The sequence below is a fragment of the Tauraco erythrolophus genome, chromosome 2 (assembly GCF_009769465.1).
Source record: "Tauraco erythrolophus isolate bTauEry1 chromosome 2, bTauEry1.pri, whole genome shotgun sequence".
NCBI classification, from domain to species: Eukaryota; Metazoa; Chordata; class Aves; order Musophagiformes; family Musophagidae; genus Tauraco; species Tauraco erythrolophus.
In genome coordinates, this window is record NC_141466.1 from 91,136,798 (window position 1) to 91,162,643 (window position 25,846).

At 34.5% G+C, this 25,846-nt stretch overlaps 1 protein-coding gene across 1 annotated transcript in view; it reads right to left on the reverse strand.

Annotated features, from left to right (window-relative positions):
• Positions 1–25,846, reverse strand: part of CEP170 (centrosomal protein 170) — a 105,227-nt gene that overhangs the window by 47,657 nt on the left and 31,724 nt on the right. Inside the window, exons 4-9 of the mRNA XM_086631590.1 lie at positions 20,658–20,736; positions 19,980–20,038; positions 19,705–19,867; positions 17,437–17,571; positions 8,432–8,908; positions 5,181–5,827 (exon numbers count right to left, since the gene is read on the reverse strand). Of these exons, the coding sequence (XP_086487716.1) occupies positions 5,181–5,827; positions 8,432–8,908; positions 17,437–17,571; positions 19,705–19,867; positions 19,980–20,038; positions 20,658–20,736 (1,560 nt within the window). The remainder of the gene's footprint in view (positions 1–5,180; positions 5,828–8,431; positions 8,909–17,436; positions 17,572–19,704; positions 19,868–19,979; positions 20,039–20,657; positions 20,737–25,846) is intronic.

Consider the following 25,846-nt stretch of genomic DNA (forward strand, 5'->3'; position numbering starts at 1 on the left):
CTCCTGAGAACAACTTCCTTCTAGTACAATAAATAATTATTTTAAAAATGTGAAACAGAGAAAAACTGATAACTGCAAAATAAAGAGCAATTGCTAATTGTTAACAGTAGGAAGCATTGAACTTATTTAAAGGGCAGAACAGCTGGATGTAAAGGAAAACCAAATTCGTGCCCCATTTACTTAGGTATTTTATGTGTTAATATTTCATGTGTTAAAAGTAACACTGAAAACACATTCTAAATCAAAACAAGATCCTGAATTTGTTTTATCTTGTACTTAGCTGTCAGCTGCACTAAGAGTATTATTCTGCTAGGAAGAGTTGTGGCTTTCGGAAGCTATGTGAGCAGAGAATATTGTATGCCTGGTATGTCCAAGCTGGTATTTGTAGTAAGCAAGAGCAGCTTGTCTTCTTCACACATTGATAATATTGCTCTCAAAGTTAATTTTAAAAAGAGCTCTACAAGTATAAGAACAGAGCCAGCATCTATTATTCAATCATCACTTCCTTTCACATTATTAATGTATTATTTTCTAAACCTATTTGTCTATTAACCTACTATTTGCCTTCGTCTACTATTTAAGTGACATTTGAACATCTGGATGCAGAAATATCATTGGCTAACAAAAGGACTTTTAAGAAGCAAAGTTTATTGCTATTTTTCTAGTGATCTCTATTTATATACATTTATACTGTAGAGAACAAGTGAAAAGAACACATGAATTTGTGAGGAACAGCACTGACCTTGCTTAGAATTTATATTTTGTAAGCTAAAGGTGACAGAACACCATATGGAAACCCATGACAGAATAAAAACGCAAGTAAACTAGTGACAGAAGAGGGAAACGTACCACACATTTCCATACCAGTAATACCCGCAGCATTCACTTAGTCACTATATATCAAAAAAAAAACCCCACTGAATTAGAAAGAAGTAGTAATAATATCAAGTCACTAAAAAAATCAGAAGTCAGAGTCAGAAGTCCTAGAATATGTGTTTTGGAGAAAATGTCAATAATACAAAATGGAGTTTGTGTGCACGAGTGTGTGTTACTTGTGAAAAGCACAGCGGGATGCTAGGTAAGCACAGGACTGTTGTGGAGCTGGCATTCTCACCAGTTGATTGAATAAGAAGAGAAGTGAGTTACAGTGAGTAACTGCTGAAGATTGCAACTGTTTGCGAATTATAATCACCATCTCCACAACGGAACTTTGACAAATCTTTTCATTAAGAAATATCATGAAATTAAATTTGCTTAAGAAAAAACTAACAAAAGAAACCCTAAGTCATACTCATTTTTCATACTCAAATTTTCATATTTGTCCTAGACATGTACATGTATCTGTATTATATTTTAAAATAGAAACAACTAAGAAATCTTCTTGTGATGACTTCTCTGTCTCTGCCTAATAAAATAGCTGAAGATTTCTCCTAACCTATACAAAATTTTCTAAACATAAATAAACTGTTCAAAGCTGGCCACAAGGCAGTGACGTACACATCCTCTGCCAATATCTTTAAGATTTAAGAATGAAATTCAAATAACAGCACAGAAGAAACAATTATTAGTATTCTTGAAATACTATGTAATTACAACACTTCCTATCATGGCTGATTTAAGTATGGAAGACTTTAAAATACAATCAACCTAAAAGATTAACCGACATACAAGTGAAACTTTTATGAGAGGACTCCAGGTGTGTACAGGTCTTGCATATTTTTTATGATGTACTTTATTTTTTCACCTAAAATAATTTTTTGTTTGTTTTTAAATTTTGCAAATTTCCAAACAATTTAACAAACTTTTCTTCTACTCAGTTCAATCTCTGTGGGCATTTACATAAATTGTGACCTTGCCTGTTAGATCTTGATGTCTTGTCTGATTTTAATTTCATTGGTTCAGCAAATAGTATCTAACTGTTGAAAGTTGTGTATGACACAAGCCTCAATGTTTCTGGAATCTTTCATTTTAGGTAAGCAACAGACGTTCACTCTGAGAGTCATCACTGCAGATAAACGATCACACTATCTGTCACACGATCTATCTTAGGGCAAAGTATCTCACTAAAAAGCTTTTCTCTGTTATTTAGAAAAATCACTTCCTCTTTCCTTCTGACTATTTTTGTATGTTTCTAAAGTTCTCTTTTCAAAAGTCAGGCTTTAAAATGGTCAAGAAAGAAAAAAGAATATGTTGTTTGTTATTCCGCTCCTTTTCTGCTGCAAAGACAATACTTTTTTCTTGGAGATTGAAAGAGTAGCAGAGGAAGAAATATATCCTTAGCAATCTAAATGAAATTAAGATGTTGTATAAGCAGGACAGCATCCTTTTTGGATTTTTAAAATCATTTAACGTAAGTATCTATTTTCCTTGAGTCCATTTCCTAGAATCTTTAATAAAAGGCTACATTAAGCAGAAGGAAATAATACAATTTGACATTAACGTTTTCCTTCCCCCCTCCTGTCTTTTTTTTTTTTTAAATTACGTAGGTAGATAGATTTTTTTTTTTTCCATTTTTCTGAGAATTTATACTCTGAATTCCTGCATGCCTCTCTTGGATTCCTAACGCAAAGAAGAGTTATCGATTATGCCTTGATTTTTGACAAGTTAATGCCACTCTGGCATTTGTGGTTTTCTCTTATGTTCCTTTCCAGAGAAAAGGGCAGACTCTGCTTAACAGAGTAAGGCTAAGGCTAAGGTTTCCCAAGTGAATGAGTCACACGGAAAGTAATCTTCGGATATTTCAGTCATTCTCATCCCTTCTTCCAGTAAAAGGGAAAAAATACTCAAGCCCAGAAGTATTTTATTCCATACGAAATCCTTCAGGTAAACCAGACATTGATCTTTACACCATTCTAATATAAATTGTTACTGACAAGACTGCATTATTTGTGCAAACGTTTTAGAAAGTTATCCTTGCTATTTGTAGTAAAGTTTCACCTCAATCCTAGCAAATGCAACTCTTGAATTTCAGTTGATCTCTTGACCCAACACTCAATTGAGCAGGCATCATAACTGCTGAGGAAAAGGACTGACTTGCCAACAAAGGAAGAGAGGTTATACTGGAATTACTGATCAAACATATACCAATAATTCTCTTAAATCCTCAATAAAGCAGCACAGCAGTCAACAGGCTAGCAAAAGTTCTTGTCATATTCCTCACTTATCCACCTTTAGCAAAGTAACAGAATCCACAGCATCAGCAATTCAAAATAGGAGGGAAGCAAAGCTGAGCTCAGCTGGAGGAAGAAAATTTGGCTTCCATTTGGTTTTGATTTTCTTCACTAGCTGTTTTTCTGCACTTCATAAAAATATCATACTTCTTCCATATTACCAAATCAAATAACGTCAGGAGGTCTCTTTGAACTGGGTGTAAAATACACTGTTCATAATACTTCAGTACAGACACCAAGTGAAAAGATACAGAAGATCTCAATGAAAAAACATCTCTGCTTTACTTTCCAGTAAATCTTTATGTTCTAGAGGTGACATTTTTTGAGTTAGCAGTAAGGGGTATTTATGATATGCAAAAGCTCTTCATACAACACTAAGAATGTTAACCAATACTTTACTACGACCCCTAATGCTTATATTTGCCTCCTGTTCCTGAATCTCTCCTGTAACACGAGAGATTTGTTTCAAAAAAAAAAAAAAACAACCCACAACTGACTGTGGATATCCTGAACAGATTAAAAGAGCACAAATAATTTCAAATCTTATTGAACATTAGACAGAATTAACATTCTTATCTATTTCCAAATGTTTTTTTTTTTTTTCTGGTTTCCAAATAAATTCTGTTGCACAACTACACTCAGTAAAACAGGACTTAGACATTTTCTGATGCAATTTAATTGAAGATTTATAACTTAAGAATTAAATGTAAATCTTTGTAGTCTTAAATCAAAGCCATGATGTTCTTCAATATTCACTTGCTTCTTCGGAACGCTTTTAGTTCTCTGAAGTTCTTTGAATACTAACTCAAAGAAGTCAAAAGACTCCTTTTCAAAACCCGTAAGAGGGTAAACCATTATGTTTATGACTATATTAAAGGCAATTATTTTAATCCACTCCCTCCCAGATGGTCCATAAACACTTTTTCTAAAGTAAAACCATCTGTAATAAAGTTTCCCATTTCCCCACTATGTCAGCATTTTTCTACAAAATTGAACGTGAATCTAGTTTGTCTTTCAAAAAAGATTTTTCAATGTTTAGTCAAAGTTTATTCTAAATGCATTAATATATTTGTTCAGCTCTGAAAAAGTTTTAGACACATAAAATCAATCCTCAGATAATTCTCTAATAAGTAAGCAATGAATTTACTGCTAAATAGGTAAAAAAATTGCCAGCATTCTACCACAATGGATTGTTTAGGAAAACACAACAGAAAAAAAAAAAAAAAAAAAAAAAAAAAAAAAATCTTCTTCAAGAGTCATTCTAGCCAAATGATTAAACATAGCTTCTCCTACCTGTATCTTCCTGCTGAATCCAAAGAAAAAGTTATTTGCAGTAATTTAACTGCAAATATGATTTGTATGTTATTTATTTCGCGATCGGTATTGTTACCAACAATCAAATGTTCTTTAGTCATCGTAAGATTCCTAAGTCTAATGAAGCATATACCTACATTCAAACTAGGAAAATGACATTGCTATCCTATAAACATTTTTGGACAATGAAAGCATTCTTCTTATACTTACTTTTTATAACGATTGCTGAAATCTAAGTCACTGTTATTGAATAGACTTATTTTATAAGTACAGAAAACATTTACAGTCTATTTCTCTATGATAATTTGGATGGAACCAATTTATATACTGAAAACTACAGAGACCACAAGATTCTAAGAATGAGTGAATATTTCCACATGGACATAAAAAATTCAAATCTAACAACTCTCATAAAAATATCAGTTAGCTGAATTCTGTGGCCCAGTATTCTTGCAGTACTTAAATCTTTTGAAAATGCATTAAAACTACCAAACTAAAAGAACAGCAGTATCAAAGAGGAATAATTTTTAGTCAAATGCTTGATGCTGCTTTTATGACATTCCATATTTCACCAACATTGACTGGCTTAAAAACTTGTATTATTGCAGCAGCTTTAATACGTAGAATTCAAGTGGTAGACCGTTGCCCACACATCTTACACCACTTTAACATCAGTATGTGTTTTAGGTTTCTCACCTTGTCAATCATTTTACGGGCTTCCATTTCTTCAGAATTGGGATTTTCCAACTCAATAGTGTAAGTACCTTTGTCACTCTGGTCATCTTCATTGTCCTTTTCAGTAGCAGCAGAAATATGTTGGCTTTTCAACTTTTTGTCCATCTCCTGGTTCTGACTAGGCCTATGGCTAAGGCTTCCTGAACTCCTTAACAATGCAGCTTGTAAGACAGGTAACGCAGCAGAGGGTTCTTCTGATTTTTGTTTTAAAAGTTTTGCATGAACACCATGTACTGCTCTGTGATGTGATGAGCTAGCTTGCACAGATGAAGGGACTGCTTTCTCCCCTGACGTAGGTTTCACTCTTTCAGCTCGCGCAAGAGGTGTTGGAGATGGAGATTCTGGGCACAGAGCTCCTACGTTCTGAGAAAAAGAGTAAGAACGTCTCTTTCGAGGATGGTCTTCATCAAAAAACTCAATCATAAAGGCAGTCTGACTTAAAACGGCTTGTTCTTGCTGCTTTTCTGTGGAATGGACTTTCTGGTGTGACTTTTTCAGCTCTGTATGATGATGCCTTAAGTGTTCTTCAAGTGCTGCCCGCTTACTGTAATGACGGTGTGCACCAGCATTTTCTGAATCACTTTGTGTACCATCATCATGCTTATTCCCTAGAAGCAAAGCAAAAGAATATATAGCATAATGAAAGGCAAAAAAAACAACCAAACAACAAACCAATCCAACACATACAAAAGAAACAGGCAAACTAAGAAAGCATCTCAAATTGGTTTTCTGTTTAGACTCCAAGAGCTTTCTGTACCTGGCTCTGCAAATTTTGTACAGCTCCTGGTAATGCATTCAACTTGCTACGAGTCAAACAATGAAACACTTTATAAGCTGATCAGTAACAGCAGTGCATTTGTATCACCCTTTTCACCAGAATTCTCATCTGTGAATACCTATCATTGACTTATAAAAGCCAGCATTTTACCTGCTGTACTATAGCACGACTCCCAATTACATTAATTTTGTTACACAGCCACTTGATTACAAATGACTGCTGAAACATCTAGGCAGGGTTAAGAGGAAAAAGGAAACACTACAATAGTCCTTCTGGTAGCTGAAAATACCCATCAAGAGCCACAGACCATATTGCTGAATTCCTCACACATTTACCACAGTTTATCATGAGGAATGCCTATTGAAAATTGCAATGAATTCTTTATTACTCTTTCCAAGAAGTAAAATGAGTTTTTCCATCATTCACTCTCCTCAGCATCTGATGTATGCATGCAAAATGGTTGTTATTTCTTATTCATTCCACAAACTACTTAGAGATCTATGAATAAGGAACATGTATTTAATAAATAATACATATGCATATAAATATACTTTGTAACAATACTTGAAAATGCATGGAAGGCTGGATACTCATACAGAGTAAATCACATTTAACTCAGAGCAACTTTGTGTACAATGAAAGTTTCTACACTTTTATATTTTAGCTTAGTTGCTGGGAAGGAACAGTTTTAACTTCTTTGAACTCTTTTGGATCAAGTCTTACTCGTATACGTAGAATGAACTATTTTTTTATTCTCAAGAGGATATTTTTTTCAAGGTTTTCTCACTTACATAGTTAGGATATGGAGCTACTATTCAGTTAAATAGTAATGACATATTAGGAAACCTTACTTATTAGACTAATAGCACTGAATACACACTGAAATCCTAACTTACATTTCTGTTTACTACTTATTTATACAGTGCCTTAGAAAATGAGGTGATGGTTCATATATTTCTAAATAATAACAACAAATATCAATGCCACAGTGAAAGTCATATAACAATTTCAGCAGTGTGATTTCAGTACAGGATATTGTAAGAAAAAGCTGAGGACAAAAAAAAAAAATCAAACTTTCAAAGTGGCTAGGTATATTCACTACCTTTATGATTCGAAAAAGCACAAGTAATGAGTGAGAATACAAACGGATCACAGATTACAAAATTCAGATATTTGTTACGGCCATATGTACCCCATAACTTGCATCTCTGTCAGACGAAAATTCATCAAACTTTGAAGAGTTCCTGCCGGGAGAAGGTGAAGGCCTTGCAAACAAAACTCTTGCTATTTATCAAAGTGACATGGCTAATATTTTAAAGGATGTTCATGAATATAAAACAGTATCACGAAGATCAAAGAAAGCTCTGTGATATACTTTAGAAGAAATATTATGCTATTATCTTCATGCTAGCATATTGATATAATTCTGTTTTCAAGACTTAATTTTTCAGCTTAATTTGGAAAAGTCAGTCTTAAAAAGCAGACTTTTGATCAATAAGACAAAGCACATTGTACCCAGTCCCAGCTGGTTTAAGAGCTAGACATGATAATGTTGCAGAATGAAGAAAAACAGGAATTGCAGAGTTAATCTGTTGAAATTAAAAACCTAAAATAAGACAGACCTGAAAGTTCTAATCAGAAGTTTCATTCTGAAAGTTTTAATGTCACTGGAATCTTCATCTGAACATCAATACTACTTTCTTCTCTATTCTGCTAAGTGGCATCCAAAAGAAAGTACACTTTTCACACTTAACATTTGATTTAATTTTATTTGAAGTGTCACTGTCTGCAGTAAATGAACACCTATAATCAATCACCTGGAACTCTATTCAACAGCAGCAGTCTTATAAATACAATATTCTGCAAGCTTTATTTTCAATAAAAATTGAAGCTCTTGGTCTATTTCAGATTCCTGGCTCAAACTTGACTCCATCATACATGATTGATTTAAGGAGAATAATTATATGATGTATTCTTTGCCATAATTATTTTCTTAAAGCACACGAATATTCACAGAACATATGCTATTGGAAGAGCTGCTAAAAGCATAAATTGAACTTCAGAGCTTTGATTCTAAAGAGCAATTCAGCTTTTTAAAGCAATGCATGGGAAAAATATAAATACATAAAACTTAACTAAGTCTTGAGTTTTTTCCTTTTCTTTTTCAAGATCAATGTTTTAAATATCTGATGTTTTCAGCTGTACTAGAATATCTCCAATTAGTATACTTATTGTAAGATGATTCAGGATTTGGTTTTCTTCCTCTTTTTAAGACTTAATATTGCAATAATATTTCCCAGCACAGATCCTTGCACACATATGGAGTATTTGTGGTTTCAAATGCACTCCACAAGGGCTCAGGGATCAACTCACTGGCTGCAGGTGAGGAATCATTGCTTTCAGAAATAAGCATAGCTGCAATTATTCACTTTACCTTTCAGTCTCTTCAAGTACACTGGAACATCACTCTTAATACTTTTGGAATCCTCCTCTGTTGGTTCCCATATCATTCTAGGAGGATTGTTCTGTGCTAGCCAATCTGCTACTTTGCTCTCTGCAGCCATCATCACAGTTTGAAGCCCAGGCAGGTCCTGACCACTGGAGGAAGAAGGCTTTTTTGACTTGTGACGCTGTTCCGATGTGAATTTTGTCACATGATCTTTGATTGTTACTTTTCCTGGAGTGTTGTCATCAAATTCGATGGTAAAGGAAGCATGCCCTGCACCTGCTGCATGGGAGCTTTGTGTGTCTTTTGTTGGAACTTCATGAATAGTGCTCTCTGCTACCTGTGGAGGTTGCTGGAACTCTTTTGTAGGGATTTCAAAATAACTTGGCTCCCTACAGAAAGGATAAAGTTCTTCACTTGCAGCTGCAGACTGCTCCTCAGCTTGCTTGGCATCTGTGCTGCATCCTATTAAGAAAAATAAAAAATAGATTTCACAATACTTAGAAACTTCAGGTTCTTCAAGACGTTTCTGAACTCCTCTAAAAGCTACTTGAGTAATTTCTGGAATAAACAGTAAGATTGTGGAGAAGACTGAGCAATGCAGTTCTGAAAAAGAATTCCAGAATTACATATAAAAAGTACTACTGAAAAGACAGCACAAGCTTTGGCTGTAAGGAGTATAAAGTGGCAAAAAGCTCACTTAGAATTTGTCAAAGGAAATTTGCATTCTAAAAATTTTTACAAGATGCAGAGGTCAGATAAGTTAGTGGCACATGGAAAACAGGTACATCATACTAGAGAAGTAGCTGAGAAGATCATTATTTCAATTCCAATCTATCAGAAAAAGATCAAATCAAGATGCCCCAAAAACGAGTGCTAGTGATGTGGCTTTCATCTCCTGCAGTGGACAGCTGGTATAATTTGTTTGGTAAAATTGTCTGGAAAATCAACTCAAACATTAACGCATGACGAACATTAATTCTAGCTTGAAAAGTTTAACACTGATAAGCACTGGAAAGTGTTCTGAAATTCAAACACTTTATGTTTCTACAAAAGATAAACCCAAAGAACTGAGCTAAATCCTACTGTCATCTGCTCTTATTTTACTTGTTTCCATAATTTGTAGAAGAACAGAAAAAGTGACAATAGCTGGAAGTATGCAAAATGTTACCCAACCATGCTCTGAGTAAAGAAAGCATGGGGTAGTAATTGAAAGTCCCACTGTATAGCCTGAATGAAGGCTAAAGCTTCTTGTGGTCGCAGCAAAGCGACCAATGTGCCTTTAAGAAAGTAAATCTTCTGGTTGCATTTCATGAACTAGCAAGCTAGCCAAAATATCTGGTGTAGAGATGCGCTATAAGCAACAGATGCTTGAGATGTTAGCAGCAATGGCAAGTTACATTCCAGCAAAAGAATTCTGAATAGTTCCTACACGATTTATCATGAACCTCATTAAGATGTTTAAGAAATCATTTTCGGTTGCCAAGTAAAGGCGTAAGAATGCAATTAATAGATTTCTGGCGCTACAAATAGCCACACTATATCAGCTGAGACAGTTACCATTTGTGTATGAAACTATAATGCAATAAGGTAGTAATAGAAACATCTACACTAAGGTCAGGAATTCAGGGGGAAAAGAAAGCAAGACAGCATAATGTGCCCATGCTGTTCTTCACAAATGCATGCTTCTTGTGAAGATTTAGGAAAAGGTTAAAAATTAAAAAATAAAAAAGATGGTAATTTGATACAGAGAAATAGAACTAATTAAGGGACAGCATAATAGCCGGAAAAGTTAAAAAAAGAATGATGTTATGGAACGGTAACAAAATAGTGCACATTATTATTGCCATGTTTGGATACCAACAGGATGAAATAACTCTGATGCAGGTAACACAGCTGTTTTAATTTATTTTATCTAAAAGCAGCTGTTGCAAACACAAAAGATGTTTAGAATTCAGAGAGTTTTTATATTGAGCTTAATATGAGCTTGAGTTGCATTCCAAGAATACCCTAGCTAATGCTTTTCACTACACTGTCACCTACCTCATCTCTGTGGAGTAGTTTTCAGGCACTTCAACAGCAACTCACCATTTCCCTCCCTGGGAAATGGAATGCCTTTTTAGTTCCCTTCCTGAAAACACTTATGTCAGCAGACAAACAATATAGAATGAATCTATTCTACTGATGCAAAGGTCATTTAAAAAGCTTCTATGTTTAGACAGAAAAGGTACAGAAACAACGATCACACTTCGCAGCTACTAGATTTTAGGTAAACTACTATCACTCTCCTTTTGTTTCCTTCAGCTAACAAGCCGGAATAGATCAAAGTCTAAAAGTAGGATCAAATCTAGGGCCAGGATTCCTTACAGCATGCAACACTTTCAATGAAGAGGAGAGTAATCCACCAAGGAGCCAGTTCTTATGTACCTTATTTTTTTTCCTTACGGTTCTGTTCAGAGCTTCAAGCCTACAATTTCATACAATTCCTATAATCAATAATTAAGCAAGATGCAGCGTTAAATGCTCCTTCAAAAGATAACTGGCTAATACAGTATGTTTTAAGAAACATTTCTACTTTTGGGCCAGCTAACAGCAATCTACTGGCCAAAAAATATTTCATATTTAATGAAAAATATTATTTAACTGGTTCATCATCATCTTGTTAAAACTATAAGATTGTAGCTAAACAGCACCAGATGTATGGTAGGCCTAGGATGAGGGGATGCAAAACACTGGCTTGTCAGCATTGATGGACAACTTCATAAAACAATTTTATCTGTGAAACTTTCTTGTGCCAACTTTCACATTTGAAGTCAACTGCTTATACAATAGCAATATGCACAGTATTTGATTCTAATATTTTTGATTAAACAGATGCTATAATATCATTGGAATAAAAATTATGATAGAGTTTAATCAAAAGAAGTGAGAAACTGAACTACAACTAATTTCTAATTCTTTCTAAATTGGAAAAATTTTTAGAAATTATATAATGAAAAAGCTGAAGTACAAGTTAATTTTAGTTACTTAAAAATTCTATTTTCAGTCTGAAGTTCTTGTATTTTTAGAAGAGTTAAATACATCAGAAATTATTAGAAAAAGGAACTGAAAACAACGAGGAAATAAAAAATTAATGTAGATCTTGATCTGAACCACCCTTTAGAATTTTACACCAGAATTCTAAATGCAAGTCCTTATAGCTTTCTAAATACAAATAATCATGAGTGATCTATAAAACAGCTTTACATTTGAAATCCTATTATAAAAAGTCATCTGCCAAGATGAAGCAAATTATATATCAGACTAAAATTAGATAGCTTTAAAAAAAAAACCATTCAAGCAAATACTGAAGACAGTCATCATCACAGATCTATAATTTTTTAATAGAACAAGCACAGTATCTATAAAGCAAAAAAGGCAATTGTGTGGAAGTGAAAGTGTGTTTTGGAAAAATGAGGGGACGGATGGGTGGTGAACTTGTCAGGAACTGAAGAGAATTCTGAACTAGCACGAGTGAAAGGAAAGGGGCAGAAAAAGAACCAGGGTATCTGTAAAGAAGCAGCTCTCATTCTGCAAAGGCCTAGAGCTACAAAGGACAACTGTGCAGCAGTTTCTACAAAGCAAGAAAGGAAGCAGTAACTCTGGCTGCTACACAGGTGTAGTGAGACTATTAACGAAACAATGAGTGTAGGAGAGGCTAAGAGGGAAACTAATATTTGGGAAATCATAGGCTTAACCAAATGGAGATTCAGGGAGATTCTTGACTAGAGTCATCTCAGAGATTATAATTGGAAAAGAAACATTGACTTTGTGATATTACCAGAATTGATGACACTTTCTAGGACTTTTTGGTTTTTAAAGTTTTATTTCTTAATCTGTCACACAAACAGTCAGAATCTTAAAATTTCACTTGCCAGCCTGGACAAGAAATGTCAAAAGTGTTCTGTGCTTTTCAACACAATCTATCAGATATGCAAGAAATTGCCTATGTATATGGATATGTTATCACCTGCAAAGACAGAAAGAAACCTCAGAAAATGTTTGCACAGTCCTCATTCTTTAGAAACGTTCTTTTTTTCTGCCTTAAAAATGCAATTTTAAAAATAAATCTTGTAAAAGAAAATTATCTGGAATTTAAAAAGCATTTCTTGAAAAAATGTTTGTAAACCTGGAGCAAAATACTTATTTGCAGAAGGTATAAGAAGTGCTTGAAATATATTTACACAGTAGCCCAAAATATTTTATGTTAGCTTTATATTTGGTATCGTGCAATGATGTTTAATGAAAAGAAGCTGAAGTTAGTGCTTTCAAACACGTAACAGAATTTCTTTTTTCCCTTTCTCCTTTTCTCCATATTGCTACTTTTTATTTCCCACTTACCTTTTAGGTTCTTTTTTTGTTTTATGGCTGAAGCATATTTTTCACTGTTATTTAAAGACAAGATTGTGAAAAATACATGTAATGATTCACCTTGTATTAAAATAGGATGATCTTTGACTTCTAATGATGTCATAACCTGTTTTTTGAAATAATATCAAAATTCTGCTCTCTAAATAAAAATATAAAAGAGTAGCACATAGAAATCCCCACCTCTCATAGTAAATCATTTAACTGTATACTTTAAAGGACTTGAAGTGAAACAAGTGCAAAACTAATCTAACCTAACTAATCAAAATCAGTATTTTGCCGTGATGGCTCAAAAATGTTCTGAAAGCTCCCTGTGACATACCATGCACGTTTGCTGCTATTGCTCTGCAAAGCCAGCCTTACACATGCAGCACTTGCACGCATTCCAGGCCCAAACTCAGCAAAAATCTAAATCAAACTTCTAAGTACTTTAATGTTAATACTAGCTATTAAACATGGTGTGTGATCTCCTACACATACTGATTACACTGAAATTTCTAAAATAACTCAGCTTGCTTTACCTTAAAATGACACTGTTTCTTAAATGTAAGGAACATTTAATCTGATATATTGTTATGCAGTGCTAGAATTAAAAATACTTCATGCCAAATGGAAAAAATTACTTCAGATTCTTAAAGCCTGTTTAAAAATTTACTTCTGTGTTTTCTAGATTTCTGTTAAAGGCACTAATAATGTAAAATTCTACAACTACTACTGAGATTAGCAGAAAATGAAGTCTTTGCTCTTCCAGGAAGTGAGAGTGTAACACGTGGCAATACTAATAATAATTACATACCCAGTAAACTTGCCAATAACATCTAAGTTGAACAGCTGCAGTACAGATATAGTCATACAATAGTTCTATATGCAAGTATTCATTTTAATACAGACTAGTAGACCTATGGATCATTAAATTAGAGCAACATGCATGTCTGAAAAAAACAGAAATGTTTTTTCTTTTTAAAGTTTTCCAGGATATTCTGCTATGTTTGCAAATAATTTCCATTAGTGAGTTTCCCTTGTGACAGAAAGACATTGAAATAATCTTATTAAATTGAGACTGTAAAGACTAATTGTCTATAGTTGGCTTAGCAGGAACAAATCTCCCATTTCAATCTCCTAATTAAACCTTGCCCCATCTGTTATAATTCATGCCTTCTTTTCTATTCAGTGAATAATCGTGTACCAAATCATTAATGCATGAAGCAGATTCTTCATAGGATTAATTTGCTAAAAAGATATCAGGCTTTCTCGATTTGAGTTACCAAACAAAAAGTTTCAGCAATTACATACGTGAATTCACTTGTAATGTACTTACTTTTAGGCAGTTTATATCAAAAAATATGTTCTAAATCGGTATTTTAAATACTTAATACAATTTAGCCCATGAAAGAACAAATAACCTTCAATGTTTTTTATTAAACTAAAGTTTGTTTTTATTTAAAAAAATATCCAAACATGACAGGCTTGTGAAGTTTACAATTTCCTTTCATTAAAGTGTTGCTTTATATTGATTTCCAATCATTATATTCATCTTGTTATGAAACCTAAGTGCATGAAGAAAACACATACTAACTTGTCAAAAATAAACTTAATGTTTTCATGGAATGTAACTGAAGGCCAAAGGGGTCCAAAAAGCTTATGTCTTTATTTTATAATTGTATGAAAACATTCAGCATACTTTTTTGCACGCTTGTACACAGACGTAGTGTTCTGAGATTGAGGAAATGTGTCTGTAGAAGCAAATGTCAACTCCTATCTGCTCTGTCTTCTCAGGCTCTCTGTCAACACTACTAAAACACCTCTAGAACAGTCAAAAACCAGACTAATAAAACATATAACTAAAATCCACTCAGAGATTGATTGAGATAAATAAATCACTTGTCTATGCATAGAATCATAGAATGGTTAGGGTTGGAAGGGACCTCAAACATCATCTAGTTCCAACCCCCCTCCCATGGGCGGAGAAACCCTCCACTACACCAGGTTGCCCATAGCCTCATCCAACCTGGCCTTGAACACTTCCAGGGATGGGGCATCTACAACTTCTCTGGGCAACCTGTTCCAGTACCTCATCACCCTCATGTTGAGCTTCTCATCAACCAGCACTCCCAAGTCCTTTTCCTCAGGGCTGCTCTTGATTCATTCTCCACCCAGCCTGTACTTGTGCTTGGGATTGCCCAGACGCACGGGCAGGACCTTGCACTTGGCCTTGTTGAACTTCACGAGGTTCTCACAGGCCCACCTCTCAAGCCTGTCAAGGTCCCTCTGGATGGCATCCCTTCCCTCCAGCGTGGCCACAACACCACACAACTTGGTGTCATCTGCAAACTTGCTGAGGGTGCACTTGATCCCACTGTCCATGTCGCCGACAAAAATGTTAAATAGCACTGGCCCCAGTACTGACCCCTGAGGAACACCACACGTCACTGGCCTCCACTTGGACATTGAACCGTTGACCACAACTCTTTCAGTGCGACCATCCAGCCAATTCCTTATCCACTGAGTGGTCCATCCATCAAAACCATGTCTTTCCAATTTAGAGACAAGGATGTCATGTGGGACAGTATCAAATGCTTTGGATAAGTCCAGGTAGACGATGTCAGTTGCTCTTCCCCTATCCATCAATGCTGTAACCTCATCATAGAAGGCCACCAAATTAGTCAGGCACTATTTGCCCTTAGTGAAGCCATGTCGGCTGTCACCAATCACCTCCTTGTTTTCCATGTGCCTCAGCATAGTTGCCAGGAGGATCTGCTCCATGATCTTGCTGGGCACAGAGGTGAGACTTCAGGATATTATTTTTTAATAATCCTATATCTAATGAGGGCAAATAATGTGCATGTTTTTTTAATTAAAACAATGTAGATAGACACACAAGAGTATAAAAAACTTGATGAATTAATCTTTTCGTTATATTGGTTTGCTACAGACATTGACATGTAAGCAATAAAACCACAGATACTAGAGACTTCACAATCCCTGTTTTGGCATATACAGCAAGATACAGAGTCACAGATTTCATAGTCAATAGCTAATGCTTCCTGTAATCTAGAAAGTAAGGAGAATCATGTGGCTAGCATTCTGTCAATGGCAAGACTTGAAGGCAAGGACTTAATTCTTTTTCTTTGTAACTGATAACATACCCACTTTTCCTTTCTGTTGAGAAAAATGGAAGTGAAACATCTAAGTGTCATTGTCTCTCATTATTATTGCCATTAGGAACAAAATTTATATTTCTTAGGAATGCTTAGAAGTGTGTGAAGAACACATTTCTAGACAAGATTTGATTGAAGAGTTATAGATTACTAATGTAGGATATTAAACTTGTACTTAGAAAGCCTCCAAAGGAGCACACAATAGCATACTCTACTCATGCTGCATACGGTAGAGAAATTTTTCACCGAAAAGCCAACCAAATAAGAAAGCATTCTATATCTGTTTGGTTTATGATGCAGTTCTTTTATATGCAATAAAGTTGTTAAACTTGCATGAAAACTGTCATTAATTTAAATGTTTTTACCTGGTTTCTTTCTACTAGTCCAAATCTTAAGGGACTTACTTTACTGAGTCATGATAAATTTAGACTAATACAAAAAAGGTCACTAAAGTCTATGACAAGAAGTTAACTCCAAAGACATGGACTTAATTACATTGAAGTATTGGTTTAGTTTGATCTTCATGGTTTTAGAGTTTACTCCAATTCTTGCAAAATAAGATTCACAGTAACCAAGGCAACTACTATTACAGGAAGAGAGAAATCCCCACCTCAGTTAAAAGTACTTCAAACAACTCCAAACTTAGAACTGTTGGGCCGTAAATGTGTATCTAAACAAACATGGCTGAATTTTGTTCTAAATTGAGTAAGTTTTAAGGTTATTCTCTTTATTAGAATAGCAGTCACTTTATTTATATGCCCGATGATAGATTTAGAAGCCTAATTATAGACATTGAGATTGAAGTTCTGGCAATACATACTGTGCATATACAAGCTAACTGAAAAAAATAATAAAAAATATCTGTATTATGGGGAAACAAACATTACCAGTTTAATGGCAATTAACATGTTAGATGCATGTTGTTAGACCACGCAAATCTTTACTGCAAGAACTATGAAATGTAATTTCCACTAACACAGCATTACTGAATTGCAGGAGAAAATGTTAGCAGAGATCACCTTATAAAGCTAAAAGTCAAACACAAAAATAATATAGCACCACTTATTTTCAGAAACTATTTTGATAAAATATCCCTATGGAATCTCTAATTTTGAGCATATAAAATGACAGATATGGACTAAATTGATAAATAAGACGCACATATAAGAAACATTATTTCCTATATTTACTGATAACAAATTGTATTACATTCTAGAAAACTGACACATTGTACGCGAAACTGGTGTCTGGAAATGTGTTGTTTCTCACAGAATAAATTTTTTAAACTACCTTAATTTTAATAGGCTTTAATCTATGCAAACTGTCTATGAAACTTCCAAACATTAATATCTGTTTAGTTCCCTAGTTAAGAACGTAGGTACTTTACTGAAGAGCACAAACCCCACAAAAATAAGACAATAGACTTACCTGAAGCTCCCGTCTCATGCATTTTTTCTTCATGCTTGCTATCTGGCTTACAACCACTTTTTTCATCAGCTTCATCATCACCCCACCAGGCTGGCTGTCCATACAAGGGTGTCCCACGAGGCATGGCAGAAAGATCTGTAAAACCAGCCCAAAGCAGAGGAAATTACTTTTCTGCTTAGTTGTGATATTTAGGTTAAAATAACATGAAGAGAGTCATTTGTTTGGATCGTTTCTCCTGGAAGCTGAAGTGAACTACTTGCATGCATTTGCTGAAACACAAAACAAATTTGGAGGCTGGATAACTGATCTGGGTTCTAAATATAAAAGCTTACTAATGACCTGATCAAAATTTTTGGCACAAACGTTTCTGCAAAGGCAGCTGACATCTCTTATTGTTACTCTGATATATCTAAACATTATTTTCTCCTCTCGGTTTGAAGTCATCAGCATAGCAGTACATTCCTAAAAGCTGTCCACTACTATTTCTGTGAAAAGATTCTCACTTTTACCCCACATTGACCTTTCAATGAAATCTGAACTCACTGCATGAAAAACTGATCAAATTTTGCAATGTTGCCAAGGTTCCAAATTGCTGACAGCTACTACAGAGTGATGAAAGTTACCTTGTATAAAACATTACTAAGCACAATCATTTTTTCATTATCTTTTAAAACGCAATAGTTAAAATCAAAGCACAATTAAAAATGCTATTTTTTATACAGGATGTATAGACATGATTAAACACATTTAAATGTAAAGATTAAATAAGAAGAAATACACTGATATAATTAAGATTTCTACCTTGACGATAAATTGACAGGATTAGTATTCACCTTATCTGTTGGGAGAACACTTCACCCTACTGAGATTTCGCTACTTTATTATCATACGGATGTTCTGAAGATACTTTAAAGAGTCCTTATATATCACAGCATGATCTGTTCAAATCGAGCCTAGTAGCTTGTCTGTTACTTTGCTTATCACGAATTTCAACATTTTCATTCAATTTATTTCATTCATTTTATTCACTGCCATTCCAATGATGATATATAATTTCATAGCCATGCCAAATTTTCAATATGATTTGAAGATACTACCTACTGCTTTTTTTAAACACCATTACACTTTAGTCAATTCTGATTTGTTTTTAAAAACTTGATGGGTGATGCTTGTGCACTGAATTAGCAATAGTAAACAGCTATGCATATATACACCAAGAGCGAAAGAATAAATCCCCAAAAAAGCTAGAGAGTTGCACTCAAATATAAATCCCTATCATTAACTTCGACTGCTATTTTTGGAAGACCAAAGAGAAAAATGGAAGACGAGGATAAAAAAACTCCAGTGTGCCACTTTATGAAATTTTAAGAGGATCTGAATGTTGAAAAGCCACACTGAATAGGAACACTGAAGTAATGGATAGGCTTTACGTACCTTTAATACAACCAACAAAACAAACAGATTAATTAGTTATACCACAGAATCTTATATGTGGGAAAAGAACTCTTTGAAGCGTGTCTTCCAGAAGAATGGATTAAATCTAAACAAAACTGTACAGCCCTGACCAAGGACTCAGATGTAGTCAGCTCCATATTAAGGAAGTAATAATACCTGATTCCTTTCTCATTCTTGTGGTTATCTCCAGTAGTAACAGGTAACACAACAAGTTACAATAAGATGAACAATAAACTTTAGCAAGCTTCAAAATGAAGTTAAGACACCCACAGTAGAGCCACAATGACACATTACATAAATATTAAAGATGAGGTAGAAACAAGACCGAAGCTATAGTTTCTACAAATTTTGAAAAAATAGAAGAATTAAGTTCTATCCTGACGCATCTAACAACAAATAATATCTATAAAATAAATACAAAACACCCACTCATTTAAAAAAATAAAGAGTGCACTTGACAATGGTGGTACTAAAAAGTACAAACTGTTGCTGAACAAATATTTTTGGTTAAACTGCAAAAACCAGCACACTTCCCTGCCACAAATGCTGAAAGCTTGTGATTTGGGGAAAGAGAAATGTAAAAATCTGGTAAATGCTGACTAAATGTCCCTTTATGAGTTTTCTTAACATGTGGATACTACAGTAAAAAAGGCCGCAATTCAATTCTGAAAGTTATTAATTACACTTAAAGTATGTTTAAAATTTCACATGTGGAGTTTTTACTATCTATATTATTTCAGAAGCATCCTAGCAAAGCAAATAAATATCCTTTCCAAGTTTGTGTTCTCCTTCTGCAGCAAAAATGAACCTTACCCACTGATTTCTCTTCAGATTTCAGTGCTTCTGTAGTTTTGTGGTGCACTTCAGCTGTGGAGTCTGTTACCTTGGACTCTGAGCTTTTGGAGCAAGTTTGCTTCGACCCTTCTGTCTCTGAAGATTTTTGGGATAATTGGAGTTGGCTTGTGAATTTTTCATGCTACATGACATTAAATAAAGAAGAAAAAACACTCTCAAAGACTGAAAAAAACCCCTATGTTACCAATAACTACACAATGACAGAAGAACATCTAAGAACTGCACGTTATTACCTTAAGTGCTTCTTCAGGGACTCTCATCTCTCCCCTGACAACAGTAAAAAGATTAGTATGTAGGAAATGGTAAGGAAAATACTGGAAAGATTTCTCAATTCACAAGAGGATTTTACAGAAAAGCAACAGTTCTACAACCTACCCTGCCATTGGAATGGCAACTTGTTCTACAAATATGTCACTGTTAAGACTAGCATGTACAATCATACTCAAAGCAAATGCACAATAAAATTATTTACTATTTGTAAATAGAACATTGAGTAGATATCTTAATGTAGTATTATTACAAGTTCTCTTTTTTTTTTTCATTTGGTAGTTTGCTGAGTAATTACTTGCAATCTTCTCTACTTGTATACAATCTCATATGATAACAAATATTTTTGTATTTGACTCCAAGAAAATGAATGATTCCTAGCAACACAGAAGTTTTAAGAAGTAATTGGAAGTTGAGGTTTCTCGCAGTGAGAAACAATGAAGCGTACTTTATCAATAGTTCTGACCAAGGTACAGTATTCTAATAACTGCCATTTTCTCCAATATAGGCATTTTCATAGTAATGAGAGAAATAAATATATCAAAGTTGTTTTTCAAACAGTATGAGAACCTTTCATTAAACACAACCATAATTTTAGCAAGAAAAGTGTGTCAGGGCTTCGTGGATTTTTATGACAAGGATATCATATCCAAATCTCAATTTATCTTCTAACTTCAGAGTGATGTATGTTTGTTCTGGAATCCTCACATCGTTCACAAATGTCTATAGAAATAAACGATGACAGAAAGAGATACCATTAAATTCCAAAATAATGAAATGACAAATCACTTAATTTTATAAGAAAGTTTTCAGCACGGCAAATTCTATACTGGTGATTCACTGGGGAATTAAACTATATGCTTAAATTGCCACCTGCTTCATAAAATATTTCAAAACAAAGGTTAAACACCAGTTGCCAACCAGGCAGCAGACATCACGCTGGCCTTGAAAAGTTTCTTACAAGCTTAACCTTGTTAGAAGTATTTACTGAACTGTTGATTAATTTTCCCTCAAATTAGCACCTCCACTCGTTATTTTTCTTGCAGTTCACTTTTTTTCAATCCCAATCAGCTGTCAGAATTGATTTATCATCACATTTGTACAGCATTTAACATTAGATGTGAGAGTTCTGAGGTAGCTTATAACTTCTAAACATTGTCAAAGGAATTAAAGGAAAAAAGGATGAAGTTAGTGCATCCAAGTAACTCCAAATAGCAGTCCTAAAGAATTCAATATATTGTGACTCTGGAAAGAGTAGGTGTAATAACGTTTATAAGCAGAAATAACATTATTACACCAGCAAAGCAGAGAAAATTCCATAGGCTTGACAATACCTTTTGAAAATTCAGTTACTGTACAATAAGTAATCCTCTCCTCCTTGAAATCACTGTTGGAAACACACTTGGAGAAATCAGACAAGCTTTCAGTGATTTGGAGAAGGATTCATATACCTGAATGTTTACACAATTTCACCAGCCATATTCCGTTGTCTGTTAGAGGCAATACAGATTACTCTGATTTCAAGGTCCAGATTAAACCTAACAGTGAAAAATAACAAGGAATTTGAAAAAGCATGCTGGGATAAATTTCAAGAGGGCCCAAGATAAATACAGTGACTAATTACAGAGGCAGCAAAGAGGACGAATAATATATGTTCAAGTCAAAATGGATCTCAAAGACATAATTTGGAAGAGTTGGAAAACAATTTCATCTCTGTGGGAAAAAAATCAAATGAACATAAATAAGGCTTGAAGTCAGATCATTCAAGCCCTAAAGAAAATTCTAGAAAGTCACCTACACAAAATTCTAGAACAGATATAAGCTCTTGTAAGAACCAAGAAAAAAAGTTTATTCCTTCCTTGGAACTGATCTGCATCTTTAAAGACTGATTCTCAGTCTTAGGAAGGTAGGCTGTCAGTGTAAAGCAAACTGTCCAGGTTACTAAAATCAGCAAGACTTGAAGTTGCATGTGCTGATTTCAGATTTCAGAAAACAAGGATGCTAACATGCTAAGGCAGGAGTGAACAGCAGGAACAGAGATTGTTCTCCTCACAACTTGCCCTTTTGCTGTTGGAGGGGATGCTTAAACCTTCAGGTAGAGACTTCCAGAATCTGCCATCTCCCAATGACAGCTCTCATGTTGAGCATTCTGCTCATGCCGAGTCATACCACTGCTCTTAGAACTTTCCAAGTTAGGCTGTATCTCTAACTGTGAAAGAGAATTGTTTCTTAAACTGAATTGTTACCTTCAGAAAATACGTTTTGTCTGTATCTTCTGAATTCACTCAGTGATGGAGAAATATAAAAGGGTAAAGACATGGGTTTTTTTTCCTAGCAGAACGGAATTTTAAGCTCTCGATTACAAAAACTAGAGATCAGGCTGCAAAGTTAAAAGAAAACAGTAAATGTAACTCTGCATAATATTGAAGACCCTTTCAGAGTTACACATCCTTGAACAATCTTTCTACAGTGTGAGCTGACAAACTTCTGCACAGCATCCTGCCTTAAACTATTGGTCAAGGCTAAATTCAAATCTGCTACAATTTTAAGAAGCTACAATTTACACTCCAAGTTCCTCTCCTCTACATTCTCCCCTGGCTTTCTTGAAATCTTCCCTGTCCTTTTACCTGAAAACAATGTAACATCTGGACTTACAAGAACGTAGCATCTTCCTTGCAAGAAATATGAATAATCAGCTATACGTGAAGTCTCTTGTTTCTTGGTATTCTTTCCTTCATCTTCTTTTAAAACTCATAATGAAGCCTTAATTTAGGGCAAATTCAAGGCAGATAAAATATTTATGGATTACCTGGTATTAGTCTGTTGCATTATTTTATGAATTATTTATCAGTAGTATATTTTTTCATAACTTAAAAAATTTACAGCTTCCAGCTCTTTTACTTTTCATAACAACTACATGCTAATACTACAGATAGATTAAATAGCCAGGGTGCCCTTCTGAAACATATTTACTATTGGTTTGTGCTAGTTTTGGGGACTCAGAATATCACAAGCCCACAGAATCATCCTACTTCAAACTTAAGAATTCTACAACAAGGTATGCACGTTTGTAAGGAATGCAGCAGCTGGAATTTGCCGGTTTTTAGGCACTTCAAAGTTAAGGTCACACACACATGAAAAAATAAACTTGAATAATTAAGTAAGCCAACAATCTAAATCTTTGAATGCTTGTGTTGCTCATCTAAGTCTAGTACTAGATGAAGTCTGGAAAGATAGAAACAATGTCCTTCTCCAAAACAGTAAAGGGATTATTTTGGGTTTATTTTATTTTATTTTCTAAATGAAAATTATGTTTATTTTATTATTTAAAAAATTGCTTACCTTCTTCATGGAAAATATCTTCCATGATAAATAAGAATTCAAGGTACAACTATTTACTGGTTTGTAAGCATGAGACTTTGAGAGGTGTTTAATGCATATTTATTCCATTTTAACATTGTGACAGTCCAGATCAAAAACCCGTGTGAAGAATATCCTCAAGGCAGACTGAATTTTAGTGCATCACCAAAAGGTGGCTGCCTTGTAGACATGCATACATACATGTACATAACTATTTTTCCTCCCAGGTCAGAGTTCTGAAATTCATGTGCATGCAGTATACTCAACTCAGAGAACTCTGAAGGCAGTGTGTGCAGTGTACAGACACCCTCACGACTGAACCGAGGGCGTACAACAACCAAGCCTCAGTTGCTTTGCCACTGGAGTTTTAAAATCCCACCACAGGCTTTGGGATCTAAGATAAAGCTAGCTTGAAAAAGCTAGTTACTATGTAAATAAGGAATCCTTTTTCCCCTTTAAATCACCTTATATACATTTTTATATATATATTCACATGACTTCCAAAGCTTTATTCTTCAAATAGTGAGAGTCAACTCTCTTAAAGACCTCACAAAGTTTGCTGAGCATTTCACAATCCAGTCCCTGAAACATCCGTGCGAAAGGACTTCACTATTCTATAACTATGCCTGAGAAGAACATTATTCAACAGGGCCATGGATGTTTGATAATTTTTCTGGTATATTTTTGAGGTCACAAGTCAAAGGAGAAAATATAGTTGAATTCTGTTGATACTCGTGAAATAATAGATTATATCTTTGCAACTGTTCACATTTTCTTCAGAAAAGATAAATTCCTTAATCTTTTTTGTATGAAATAAAACATAAGCAGTAATGACCAGGAGGAGTCATGATGGACTATTAGAAATAAAACTTTACATCATGTAAATATGATTAAAATCTACTTTTGCTTTATTTTCAAATCTAGAGGTATGAAGTCACGGATGAAGACTGCTGTAACCTTTTCACTGAATTGAGTGTGAATCAACCATACAGATAAGAATGTCCAGGCATTAGGGCATCAGGTGCAATTTCAGTTCATCTAGTGAAAGTACCTGAGACACATAAAACTCGAAAGAAAAGCCGATGTATTAGTAGCAGCCATATTGCCTTAAACTCTGAATTATCTTTAGTAGTTAAAGTGCGTTACACCAGGAATGGAGTGGCCCTGTATACCAAGAACAGCACACATCTGTTCTCCAAAGAAACGGGACTAAAGGGGGACACTCAAAATAAACGTTCGCTCTTGATGAAGCAAGGGAAATAAGAATGGGTAGAAGCTGATGAAGCACTAAAAGAGGGACTTGGCTGTTAGAGAGGTGATGTTCTCAGTGGAAATAGTAGCTAGACTAAAAGAATTATTGCCTAGTTAGTAGTTCACTGCATGGTACAGAGGCATGGTATATATTGTTCTGCCACAAAATTAAGTATGGTGCTACAAAATTATGTTTTTCCTCTTTGATCTGAAACCAGGTAGGTAGAGGTATGTAAGAACAGCACAGTTGGAAGGAGATAGTAAGGGAGGCACCAAGAAGACAAAGGACTGAACTCCTAAAACTTAATACTCCCTGTCCCAAATCTGTGGGAAGAAAGAGTTCTTTTGATGTTTCTGGGCAAACAGTTATAGAGCAACTCAAACAAAAGAATGAATCCAACCAAGCGAAGCAAGTAACTGAAAGCTCTTTATCAGAGGCCAAGAAAGGAGTCAAATGAAGGCCTTTCAACACATATTTTAATTAAACTCAAGTTTTCTGACAAGGTAATGGAAATCTGAAGATATTCCTATTGACTACAGGAGTAACAGAATTAGGGAATAAAACCAAATGGTTCAGCAAAAACTTAACTATGTGCCAAATTCATTTTTGATCTCTGCTTTGAAACAGTGCACTGACTTTTAAATTACAGAGCTGTATTAAATATTTAAGGAGCAAAGTTCTTATATGACTACAATTGTTCAAAGGATATAACCCTTCAGGTTACACTGGTTTCAAATGGATTTGAAACGCTGACTCTTTAGAAGGCTGAGTTAGCTACCTTAAAATACAGAAAAGCTAACAGAGACAGACTAACAGGGTTTTTATTTTGAAATGCACTACAAGATCAAACACCAAAACCTAAACCAATGCTAACAGGCAGTAACTTGAGATTTCTTCTTCATCATCTATTTTTTTAAACATTTGACAAAGCTATTCACTACCAGTAGCTTTCTAAATATTTTCTTAACTAATTCAAATAAGCAATCACAAATGAACTCATGATTTTATTCTGTACGCATTTCTGACATGGTCAAGCATTTAAAGTTATATAAAATAACAGCCATGACAGGTGTGTTTAAACAGCTTATAAAGTATCTAAAGGGCTATAAAAATACAAAGTGTTTAATAATCTATTATACATTCAAAACATTTATCAAAGGCGAAGCTCACCTAGAACATTCAATTCCTAAAAAAGCCTTAAAAATGTAAAATGTCATATGA